This window comes from Accipiter gentilis, chromosome 5 (assembly GCF_929443795.1).
Source record: "Accipiter gentilis chromosome 5, bAccGen1.1, whole genome shotgun sequence".
Taxonomy (NCBI): Eukaryota; Metazoa; Chordata; class Aves; order Accipitriformes; family Accipitridae; genus Astur; species Astur gentilis.
The window spans coordinates 42684558-42695878 of record NC_064884.1 but is presented as its reverse complement, the minus strand read 5'-3'; the positions used below and the strand labels follow the sequence as shown (position 1 = coordinate 42695878).

General features: G+C 46.9%; 1 protein-coding gene across 2 annotated transcripts in view; it reads left to right on the top strand.

Moving 5' to 3' along the window:
* Positions 1 to 299: 299 nt before the first annotated feature.
* The window catches only part of ASIC2 (acid sensing ion channel subunit 2), a 520831-nt gene continuing 509809 nt past the window's right edge, over positions 300 to 11321 (top strand). For both annotated transcript variants that reach the window (XM_049801513.1, XM_049801512.1), the window contains exon 1: positions 300 to 1004. In XM_049801513.1, coding sequence (XP_049657470.1) covers positions 441 to 1004 — 564 coding nt within the window. In that variant the 5' untranslated portion in view covers positions 300 to 440. The remainder of the gene's footprint in view (positions 1005 to 11321) is intronic.

Below are 11321 nucleotides of genomic sequence, written 5' to 3'. Positions count from 1 at the left end.
CACTAGTTAACAGGCTGCGAGCTGCCTCGACTTGTTTTAAGCTCGCTCTCTCGCTTAATCTCATCTCCGTTCGGCGTGTGTGTGTGTGCATGTGTGTGTGTGTAGGGGGAGGACTTTATTTCCATTGGCTCAGCTTTCGCTGCCCACCCACATCTCTTCCACATCACCTTGGTGTCTCCCTAAATAAAACCAGCCCTTCTTATCGCACCGAGGAAATCAAGAGCGAGAGTTTGAATGGATTTTGTATAAATATTTACCCCTGTGAAGCTACTGCTGAGCTTGTGGGATAAACTCGCAGCAGCTGGCCTGAGACTCTTCTTCTCTCTCCCGCCCCTAAAAGGGTTTAATTACTTTCGAGAGGGGAGGGGAGAGATCTGGATCCCAGTTCCAGCTACAGACTGACCCAAAAAGCAGTGCCAGGATTTAACTAACTATCCCTGATGGATCTGAAGGACAGCACCAGCGAGGGCAGCATGGGCAGCCTCCAGCCTTCCAGCATCCAGATTTTTGCCAACACCTCCACGCTCCACGGGATCCGTCACGTCTTCGTCTACGGGCCAGTGACCATCCGGCGCCTGCTCTGGACCTTGGCCTTCGTGGGCTCGCTGGGTCTCCTCCTGGTTGAGAGTTCAGACCGGGTGGCTTTCTACTTCTCCTACCAGCATGTGACCAAAGTGGACGAGGTCGTGGCAAACAGCCTGGTCTTCCCTGCTGTCACCATCTGTAACCTCAACGAGTTTCGTTTTTCCCGGCTCACCACCAACGACCTGTACCATGCTGGGGAGCTCCTGGCTCTGCTTGATGTCAACCTGCAGATCCCCAACCCTCACCTGGCTGACCCAGCCGTCTTAGCCATCCTCCAAGAAAAGGCCAACTTTAAGCAGTACAAACCAAAAGTTTTCAACATGCAGGAGTTCCTGGCGCGGGTTGGCCATGACCTGAAGGATATGATGCTGTACTGCAAATTCAAAGGCCAGGAGTGCAACCATGAGGACTTCAAAACTGTGAGTATGAGCAGACACTCTGCTTTTCTCTTCTCTGGGTGTGTGGTCGATGGCGTTGTTGCAGGAGCTGGACAGCATTGGAGGTCACTGGCCAACCCGTGTGGGCACGGTGCGATGAGTGAATGGTGTCTGCTGGGCTCTGGGATGGCAGAGGAGGAGGCAGCCTGTTGAGTTGAAGTGTGTTTGCCGGAGTCCTAACGGGGGGTTACGTGGGGCCAGCCCTGCAAGGGGCTTGCAGCAGGTCCAGCCTCCATCCTGCCTAAGGCCCACGGCTCCCAGGCGGCTGCTTGGTGTGAGACCAAGGCATCAGATGGGTCCTGCTGAGCATCAGAGGGGACTTGGGGGTCTCCTGCTATGGCCAGTGGACGTTAGCCAGCTGAAGAAAGTAGAGAGGGCTGGAAAGAGGCCAGCAAGAGAGGCAGGCATTCAGGGATGGTCTGAGTGATGTCCATTAACCAGTTGTATTTCCCTGGGTGTTTGTAGCCCTACTGAAATTGTGGAAGGGGATTTTTTTTCTGCTTGTTCCTGGTGGTCATGGCTCATCAATCCAAGTTTGCTGCACGGTGTGGGCAGCAGGTGGGTCCCTTCCTGGTGCTGTGTTAGAGAGAAGGGGGTCAGGAATAAGAAGAAGAGGAAAAGAAATCAGGCTCAGCTCTGATCCCAGTCTGCTCTTAGGCTGGCGGGGAGGTGGAGTGAGCTGGGTAGTCTAAGGATCCTGAAGGAAGCAGACGCTGCTCAGTTTACAGCTTCTGGATGACACCCTGATGGCAGTGCAAGCTGGCGTGGGTAGTTTGGCTGGCAAAAATTATCAGCTTAAAATAAAAATAAAAAGTAGGTTGCCTGGAAAAAGTGATGCCCCCCGTGTGCTGCTGGGGCAGGTGAGGGTGCTGGGCTGGGCAAGGGGCTGCAGAGGGGTCTGCTCCCCCCAGGCTGGCGGTTTGAGTCAAATCCTGGCAGAGATGTGTGGGCTGGGGATGGGGCTAAGTTGTACTTTGCTTTCAGGCCACCCTGGTGAGTTCCTTTGCACCAATTGAGCCGGCTGGGAGGGTTGGTAATCCTGGAGTCAGTAACGCTACAGCTTTCAGATGGTTGTCTCTCTGGGAGCGATGCTGCTTGTTCTGCTCACTGTTATATGTCCTGCAGACAGGCAGGTGCCTTAACAGGTTTTGTGATGGTCTGGTTTGTCAGCAGGATCCTTGGTTGGTTTTAGGAGAAGGGTATATTTTCCGTCTCTGCTGCTTTTGGATCTCCCAGCAAATGAGTCCAACTGACTCAGGCTACAAAGTCATTGCCATCACCTGAACTGTGCTCTCTTTAAACATCTGAGCAGGAACATATAATTTTATGCCTCGGTTATTGCCTGTGCATAACCCTGACGCCTTGCCCATTTCAAACTGGATATCCAGGCAAACTGCTCCTTTGCTTCTGCTCCTTGGGCAGATCTGAGCAGATGTTGGGTCATGTGGGTCCTAGAAAGGTATTAAGAAAGTCACTAGGAGAAGAGCTTGCTAAAGAAAAGCCTTGTGTGACTAAGTCTAGAGAATGGGATAGAAAAGGAGAAACAGATGCAAAAGTCCAGGGGACAGAAGTGTTGGGGAGTGAGGACAGATCCCAACAGGATGGACAGACCTCCCCTAACCATAGCGAGGGTGTGGGGAGATGGAGGTATTCTGCCCGTGGGCTTCCCAATAATGCAATAAACACCAGCCAAAAGCAAAAGCCTCAAAGCCAGCAAGCAAACAGCACATTCAAAACAAATGCAGGACTTAAAAAAGCAGGTCCTGTTCTCAGGTAAGACAGGAGCTCTTGGCAGCCTCCCTGGGACACTGTGGGGTGTCATCTCCCTGGCCATTTATTTTTTTCAGGTAGCTGCTTCTGAAACAATGATTTATTTTTGTTTCGTGGTGGATACAGTAGTTTCCAGAAAGACTAAACATTCACTGTCTGCCAAATAAATCCGTGCTCTGCTAAAACAGGTTAGGGCCAGCTAGAAACAGATAGGATATTACAGACTGACAGTGCTTGTGCTTGTCAAAGTACTGTAGAGATTCAGAAACAGGGCAGTGAAATACTTCAGTCCTTTCTGCAAAGCAGCTCCTAGATGATCCAGAAGACAACAACTTCCCAGCATTGCCTGCTGTGTCTTTCTAACAGAGGCAGGCGTTTCAATCTCACTGACTCCAGGTAATTCCTCAGGTTATGGAAATCCAGGGAGCAGCACTCAAAAGGGACACAACAACCCCCTTTTCCTTCCAGACTCTACCTCTCAGAGATAAAAGGCAGCAAAAGAGTGTCTGCTTGAAAGATGAGTAGGTCTTTCCAGAGGGAGCGTGCTGTAAAGGTCTTTGAACTGCCTCCAGGCTGAATCAGAACCTCATGTCCTGGATGAATTTTGCATTTAATCACCAACGACCTGTTGCAGCTGCATATAGGCTCTGTGACAGCCCATCCATTCTGCTGCATTACCAGTTGGAAAAAGAGGAGAAGCATCACCACTGAAGCCTGATTTCTTTCCTGTCAGGAAACAGAGGGTGTAAATCCCAGAGCAGTTTTGTAATACGTCATCATGGCGAAGAAGTCCGGCTCTTTTTCTATACTCCCCAAATTCATGCATCTGGGAGCAGAAGACGCAGGAGTTTTGCAGTAGGAGGCTGCATCAAAGCAGTTAACTCTGTAATAAGGTACTGCTAAAGAAATTAGTGCAGTATTGCCAGCTGGTCAGCTGTTCCTTCTGATGCATAGGGGTGTGTGTGTGTTGCCTGCAGCGTGTCCCCTGAGTAAAGCACACGTTGCTTTTGCCGCATGGGAAAGCAGAAGCTGGAATGGCAGTGTCTTGGCACTTTGAAAACGTGCCTTTACCCTCCTTCCTCCTCCACTTCCCTGTTTCAATTCTCTGTTGCTGCTTTATTAACGGGATTTGAGCTGTGCTTTCCTTACACTCTCTGTTCCTCCTCCCCAGGATAGTGTCTAATGCCTCTCGGACAACATTTCCCCGTATTATGGTCTGCTCAGAGGAGTGAGTCCCCTAAGCTTTTCTGCAGAGATACATCCAAAGGAAGCAGCAAGGTCTTAGCAGAATATGTGCTGATTCCTGAGCTGGCATTGCAATGCACCGAGCAGCAGATAAGATAATGCAGACCTCTGCTGTAGGCAAAGCAATGAAGAATAGAAAATTGGCAGAACACGCTTTAGCAAACCCATTCCCTTAGAGTATTTGGAGGAGGGAAGCCTGATAACAGCAGCAGCCAAGGAAATCCCCTCCTTTTTTTCTGCATTGCTCCTCCCAGGAGGTCTCGGTTGAAAATGACCTCGCAGATGGCATTTTTCTGGAGGAGCTGTGCTCATGCTGCTCGACATGACATTAAGGTCTTCCCATCCTACTGCTGCTGAGCGTGGTAAAGCTGTGGCTCATCCGCCCTAGACACACTGCTGTGATTTTCTGGGTTTCTCTGTGGGTGTGCTGGAGCAAAGCTTCTTCCCTGGGCCTGTTAGTGTGGCTCGTGGTCCTTTGCTGTTCCAGCATGGGGTGAACTGAGCAATGGCAGGGGAGCCTTGCAGGAGATTTTTGTGTGTGGCACAGCAAATGCATGGGGCAACAGGGGAGAAAAGTCAGTGAAAAGCCTTTCATCCCATGGGACCAACGCCGAATGACTGATGGGATGACGTGGGAGTAGGTACTGAGAATACGAGCAGCAGGGGGAACTGGATGTCCCAGTCCCACCTTGCTGAGAAAATTAGCCCCAGCAGCCAAGCCCTGCTAGACATATTCAGATGATGGCAGTGGGTGTGCGTTCAGTATGCAAGCATGTTTTTTGGTCGGGTCATTTGCCAAATGGAGTGTGCAGTGTGTGCTTCCTTGCACATCCAATTCATTTCAGAGGTAACACAATAACTTAGCTTGTGCCTGCCATCCCTTCGTTGCTGGATGTCTATTTATTTTCAGTGGCCATGACAATCGAAGGATATAACTCATTTATTTTCAATACACATTCTTACTGACAGACAGTGTCGACGTAACGGAGGGTATCTCATGTGAATATTTCTATTTTGAGACAGAAGTTTCCGTCAATCTGTCTTTCTCCACGCATATTTTTTTTCCCTATTCTTTCTAGTGCACCCATGAGGCTAGTACTTAGTAAATAGCTTTTGCTTTTTAGACTAATTAGTCCGTTCTCCTCTCCTATTATACAACTTCCACTTTCCTCAAGAAAAGACCATCGGTATGGTGGCTGCTTGATTCAGAAAAACATTACTTCTTTCTATTTAACAGTTTTTCTGGAAAATCTTGGCTTTTTCCAAAGTTTGCTCCAGAATCTGTGATGCCATATGAGATCTGCAATTCTGTGATACCTTTTACACAAACAGACAGTTCTTCCACCAGGAGACCAAATCTTTGTGCAGCCTTCCCAGTCTGCATTATAACACCTTGAGTTTTCACGTGCTGTTGAGTTTCAGTGCTTGGGCATAGGCACAGGAGGGAGTGCCGGGTTATCGTGTTGGTGTCTCATTGTCAACAACCAATGGTGTTGGTGTCTCATTTTAGATACCCACTCGTTTAGTGGGTGTCTAAAATGGGGGGGATTGTTCCTGGGTCATGTATCTGGCTGACATGCAAACCATGCCCTTGAGAAAGGCAGACCCTCATTCAACCCAACATTTGCCTGGACTAAGTTTCTCTGTCCCTTAAGGATTTAGCTGTAACATTAGCATGGTAGTGCTTCCTCATGGGACTGATGGGGTTTGTATTTCCTTTATTTATTACAAAATAGTAGGATAATGCTTTAAAATTCACCAGAAATTTTCACGGGAGAATGCCAGTTGCGATGAACATCTGCTCATGAAAAAAGCTTCCTGGGTCTTGAATGGTTACTGCAGTTAAAATCTAACAGAGAGAAGGCTGTAGAACCTCAGTGGGGGTCTTTTCATGGCAAACACAATTTCAAGTCCTTTAATACTGAAAATATTCACACTAGATGAAACAACTCCCATAGGACAGAAACTTCAGAAGTGTGGCTGTAGGTCATTTACTTGGGACATCAGTGCTCCACCTTTGAGACATTGGTCTGTCTCAAGACTTGAGCAGCACGGTGATAAACTCTTCCTTAATTTTCTTTTAAAAGGTCTGTACTTTGTTGTGGTTTGAGCTGTTTCTTGACCAGGCACACTGCCTTCCCTCACTAGGGTTTGAGATGGGAAGTAATCTTAAGATCTGAGATAGCTCAGAAATGAGCACAGCCAAAATATCAGAGGCAGCTAGAGATCAGGGGGTTTGGAGTATGAAGGGAGATGAGGCACAGGGTGGGCCCTGCAGGAGGAAAGACAAAGCACTTCTGCGTGTAAGAGCCAGCTGTGGGCTCAGCCTTCCCTTGCCTGTGGCCTCGGTTTACGCCGTGCACCTGGCTGCTTCGTTTGAAGGAGAGCAAGAACCACTCTAGTCTTCTAATTGATTCCCATTCATCACAGTTATTCATCAGGAGGCCAAGTGAGAGCTCCTCTGTCCCCCCATCCGTACCACACCTGCTGAGGGATTTGCACTCAAAACAGCGTCTGGAGCTGAAGCAAAATGCAAACGCCGCCCTCGAGATGGGGAAGAAATGCTGAGCAAGAAGGATGTCATCAGAGTTGCAAGGATGGTGGAGATGTTTGAGGGCTGCAAGGCTTTATCAGAATTTTCCTGGGAAATGCATGAGGCTTTCCCTTGCATTGGAAATACCGCTGAGTCTGGCTTCTTGCACCTCAGCTGTCCTACCTGTAAAATGGGGGGAAATAGCCTTTCTCGCAGAGAGACACTGAGAACTAAAGTGCTGGAAAGCTATGGAGAGGCAAGGTTGTAAAAACCAGAGAACAAGGATGATATATGTCTTTCAGCCACCATGTCCTGGTGTTTCCTTAGCCTATGGCTCTCTGCAGCTAACACATTTAATCTCACAGGGTCTCCCTGACAACTGGTCTTGGACAGAGGTCTCCTGGGTACAGCTTGCTCTCTGCAGTGGATGAGGGGTGAAGCCATGGGAAGCATTCAAATGTTCTTGTGCTCTTTCTACATGAACCAGACTTCAATCTAGTCATGCCCAAAACTGTAAGTGAAGGCCAGGAAAGACTAGGGACATATTAAAAAACCCAGCATGGTTTCCATCTGGAGAGGTAAATTGGAACCACATAGCTTGTCCTGACCTTCTTCCATACCCCTCATGCAAATGTCCCTTGGAGACTTCCTGACAAATAATAAATAACCTCCCAGATGTTCCCTCTTGCAGAATCTTTGTGCTTACCTGAGCAAGTGCAGTGATGGCATGTGAAAAACCATGATGTGACAGCCGTAAGCCACTCTGTGGGTTTACTCCAAACATTCTTTGCAAAGTCCTGACTGTGATCCCCATGGAAGGAAAAGGGCAAAAATCGAAACCAGTGGTCATGAACTAAGACAGTTCTGACTTGATTAAAGGAGAAAATGGGTCTGACTTCAGTGCTGGCCTAGGTGGCTTTTTGAGGTCCCTTCCAATGTGAATTATTTTATGATTCTGTAATAAAAAGCAGGGGCATACCTGCTGAGTCTTATCCCCTTTTGCATTTTTTTGGGACTCTCATTTTTTCATGCTCAATTCAGTCTCAGTCTCCAAGGAGAGCATGAAAAATGAGACCCAGTTTTGGAAGATGGTTACCTTCCCCTCTGTGAACCTTGCGTACAAGTCTGAGTTCACCTTACTGACCTAAGGAAAAAAATTGGCCTAAAATGCACAGCTGTTGACAACTCTGTCTGCATTGAGCATCCAAGGCATTCACAGCTCCGATTCCGTAATGAGCCCATCGCAGTTTCTCTGAGCAAGCCCCCATCCTTTTCCATCTCCTGAAACCATCCCCATTCACTTTAAAAGGAGGCAGCGGAGATTTCCTGCAAAAAACCTCAAATCCATCATTCAGCTCCTCTTGACTGAGAAAATGTGCCTCGCAGCTCCTGAGGAGTGCAGCCGGCTGCACAGCATCAGGGACAGCGAGGTCATCCGAGGCATCTCCATCTCCTCTCGTAGAGCCTGGCATCTGCGAGTCCCTCCTACACCTTCACAAAAGCATTTGTTAAAGGAATTTATACCTTGCGTGCCAGCCAGATTCACCTTGGCCAGTGCAGCAGAATTATGCATTAATTGGCTGTCAGGGGGATGCACGGTCAGGGTGAGGGCAATAAAAGGCAATATATTGCTAGGACATCATGATAAGGGGGGCCTGAGCAGGGTGCCAGATGGATGGGTTGCTGCCACAGCTATACCAACTGTATAGAGCACTCAAAAGGTATAGGAAGTATCTGGCCTACTGGGCTGATGTGACCCTTCATGTGGCTTTCCATAGGAAGAGCTCTCTGGAAAACAGATTAATGAAAAACTTTCTTGCCTCTAAGATGAGCACAGCTGTGAGAGAGCTGTTGGGGGGCAGTGGGGGCAGAACACAGGTCTTCCAGAGGGAGGAAAACATGAACTGTAGCTATATTTGCAGGTTGCAAAAGTTGGCGGCTATTTTGCCACCTGCATTTGCTGAAAGGTTAAGAAAAAAAGCCTTAAACGCATTCACTTCGTTAAGGGATGTGCATAACCTGAATGGTCTTCTAGAAGCTCATCGGGATTTCTAGATCTGCGGTTCGCTGTGAGGAAACCTCTGAGGGATCACGTGCTCAACAAGCTGAGATGGAAAATAAGCTAGATGTGGTGGACATGTCTGAGTCCATCTGCCACGGATTAATCTATGAGACCAGCACCAGAAAAACAGAATTGCCCCTTGGAGGTAAAAGAGACTGTGAGTCATTTAAACAGATTGACAACAGTCTGCTCAGGGCCCATCAAGAAACAATTTCCATCCAGCCATGAATATTTACAACTGAAGCACATTGCATTATTTGAAGAAAAGCTGAATTGTTTTGATCATTTGTTGTTGTTGCTGTTGAAGAAAGGATTTAGCCTGTGTGTTAAGTCAGCGAGCGTGAAGTGGTGTATGGTGATGGAAAATGCAAGGGTATTTGCTCAGGGTGAGAGAGATGAAAGGAGGTTTAATCTGCACTTGGTTAGATTTCCAGAGAGGAGCCCATCGCAGGGGAACCTGAGCCATCAGGGCTTTTTCACGTGCAATAGAAGTCACTCGGTTGTCTGCTCCTGTCAGATGAGCCGGTTCTGCACTGCGATTGCCTCAGAGACTGGAGTATGAAAAGAAAAGCAGAAGTAAAAAAGACTGAGCCAAATTTAATCTGCTCCTCAGGTCCTTCTTCAGATCAGTTTGACCTTGCACGAGAAGGTGATTCCAGGCTCTGCCCAAGTGGTGGGAGCTTCACGCCAAGCCCTTGGCCTTCCCTTTCAGTCAGTCCAAAGGTTGTTCAGATCTCACTTCTGCCTGCGTTTGTTGGGAAATGGAGTTTGTCTTGGGGGAAAACAATACTTCTGAGTCTGTCCTCCTTCCATATGTGAAAAAAAAACCCCAACAAACCAAACAGGTTGAAGGCCAAAAATTTTAGTGGGATGAAGTTTTAGCTGCTTTATAAATCTGAATCTTTATGATGCTTTTTCAACAATGTTGAAGACTGATATCTAAATGAATGTAATATAAAGACGGGCATGAAATTAAAAGAATTAAAAATGTGTTTGCCTTTTTAAAGGTTTTGACATTATTGCAGGGAGAAAGTCAAAACAACCCATTTAGACTTTTTCTTGTTTCATGTTTCATCCACGTTCTTTCCAAGCTTTCTGAAATCCCACGCTCATGCAGTGGAGGACAGTCATGCAAGGATTTCACTTTATGGGCCTGAATCCCATAACAGTGATTCAAACTGTTTGTTCACCTGAATGTTTGAGGGAAATTAATCTTAGGCCAGGAGAAGAGAATTAATAAACCTAAGCAAATGCTCTCTGGTGACTTAACTACATGTACTGTGAGCAGGATAATTTAAGGGCTCAAATTTAAGGGCCGAGACAGGTGACTTACTTCCCCCGGTTCAGGTAGAAAATGATGAGCCAAAGCCCTGGTACAGCAGAGAGGAGAGCGCGATTGTCATGTGGGACCGCTCAACGGCAGGCAAGAAAACACCGTCGCAGTATGCCATAGGCGGGACAGTAAAGGACTAAATTAATTGCAGAGGAGATTTAATGACCAGTGGGAGGAATAAATGTAAGCTTAACCCTTAATTAGCTAAACTTTCAACACCATACTCCACTGCTCCCTGGCATTAAAATGGATGGTATGCATAGAGACATCCACTAAAGCCTCTGAATTTCTTCCACCGCCACCTGCTATGCTTTGGAAGAGCAGCATGTGTGATCCATCTTTGCCTACCATGCATGAAATGGCAGCATCAGTAGTGCTGTTAACTCATCAGCAGTTTTCTAGTGATGGAGAAACTTGTGAGAGCTGAACAAGGATATCAGAGCAGCTTCAGTTTGACCTCAAATGGGTTATAGCATTACATTTTGGGAGACGGAAGGGACTCTAAGCCATCTGGAAAGTGATGATTTATTTGAGGGGGGCCTTGGGTTAGAACAGAATTTTTCCCACCAGATTTCTTGGTGTTTTTTTTGTTTGTTTGTTTTTGGGTTTTTTTTTGTGTTTTCTTTTTTTTTGTTGTTGTTGGTTTCCCCCTCCCCCCCTGAAAATATGAACCAGAAATGTTACTGTGAATTCTGCTAGGAACTGCAGTTTCTGTTCATCATACTACTATTTTCTCTGGACACACTGGTTGGATTATAGCTCCCAAAACATAGCATGTTGTCTCCTCTTTTGCTAGGGAGGTGATGGCTGGTTCCAGCAGTCACACAGTCCTGCTGTATTAATTTTTTTTCTTTGAAGCATTTAAAGTTTGGGGATTCTTCCTTTTTTTAATGAAAAGAAACAAAGTGTTTTCCCAAAAGGTTTTATGAAAACTGCTGCTGTGCTAGCTTCTCAAACAATGTTCCCATCTAAACCAATCTTTATGCAAACGTTGAAACAGTTCTCATGAGTAGCATGACAAGACAGGGTGAGGATCTCATGCCCTCATTAAAAGAAGGAGTTGCTGTGCCAAATGTTAAGCTTCATACTTGTTGATTGAACTGCATTTTTTGTACTCCACCCTGGCAATGAATCCCACAGCCACTGTCCCTTCTACAGATGTTCCAGGAACACTCTAAGTGGCCGTTAACTAATGCTAAATTATGATGGAGCATCTCCTGAAATACATGTGACATCCACATGAATAACAAATGAATTTGTTTCTGTCAAGGCAATGACAACGGATTGCAGTTGAATTAACATGAGTGCCGTTTGCTGCTCTACACCGACTGCAACGAGTTCCTTGTAGGGTGCATG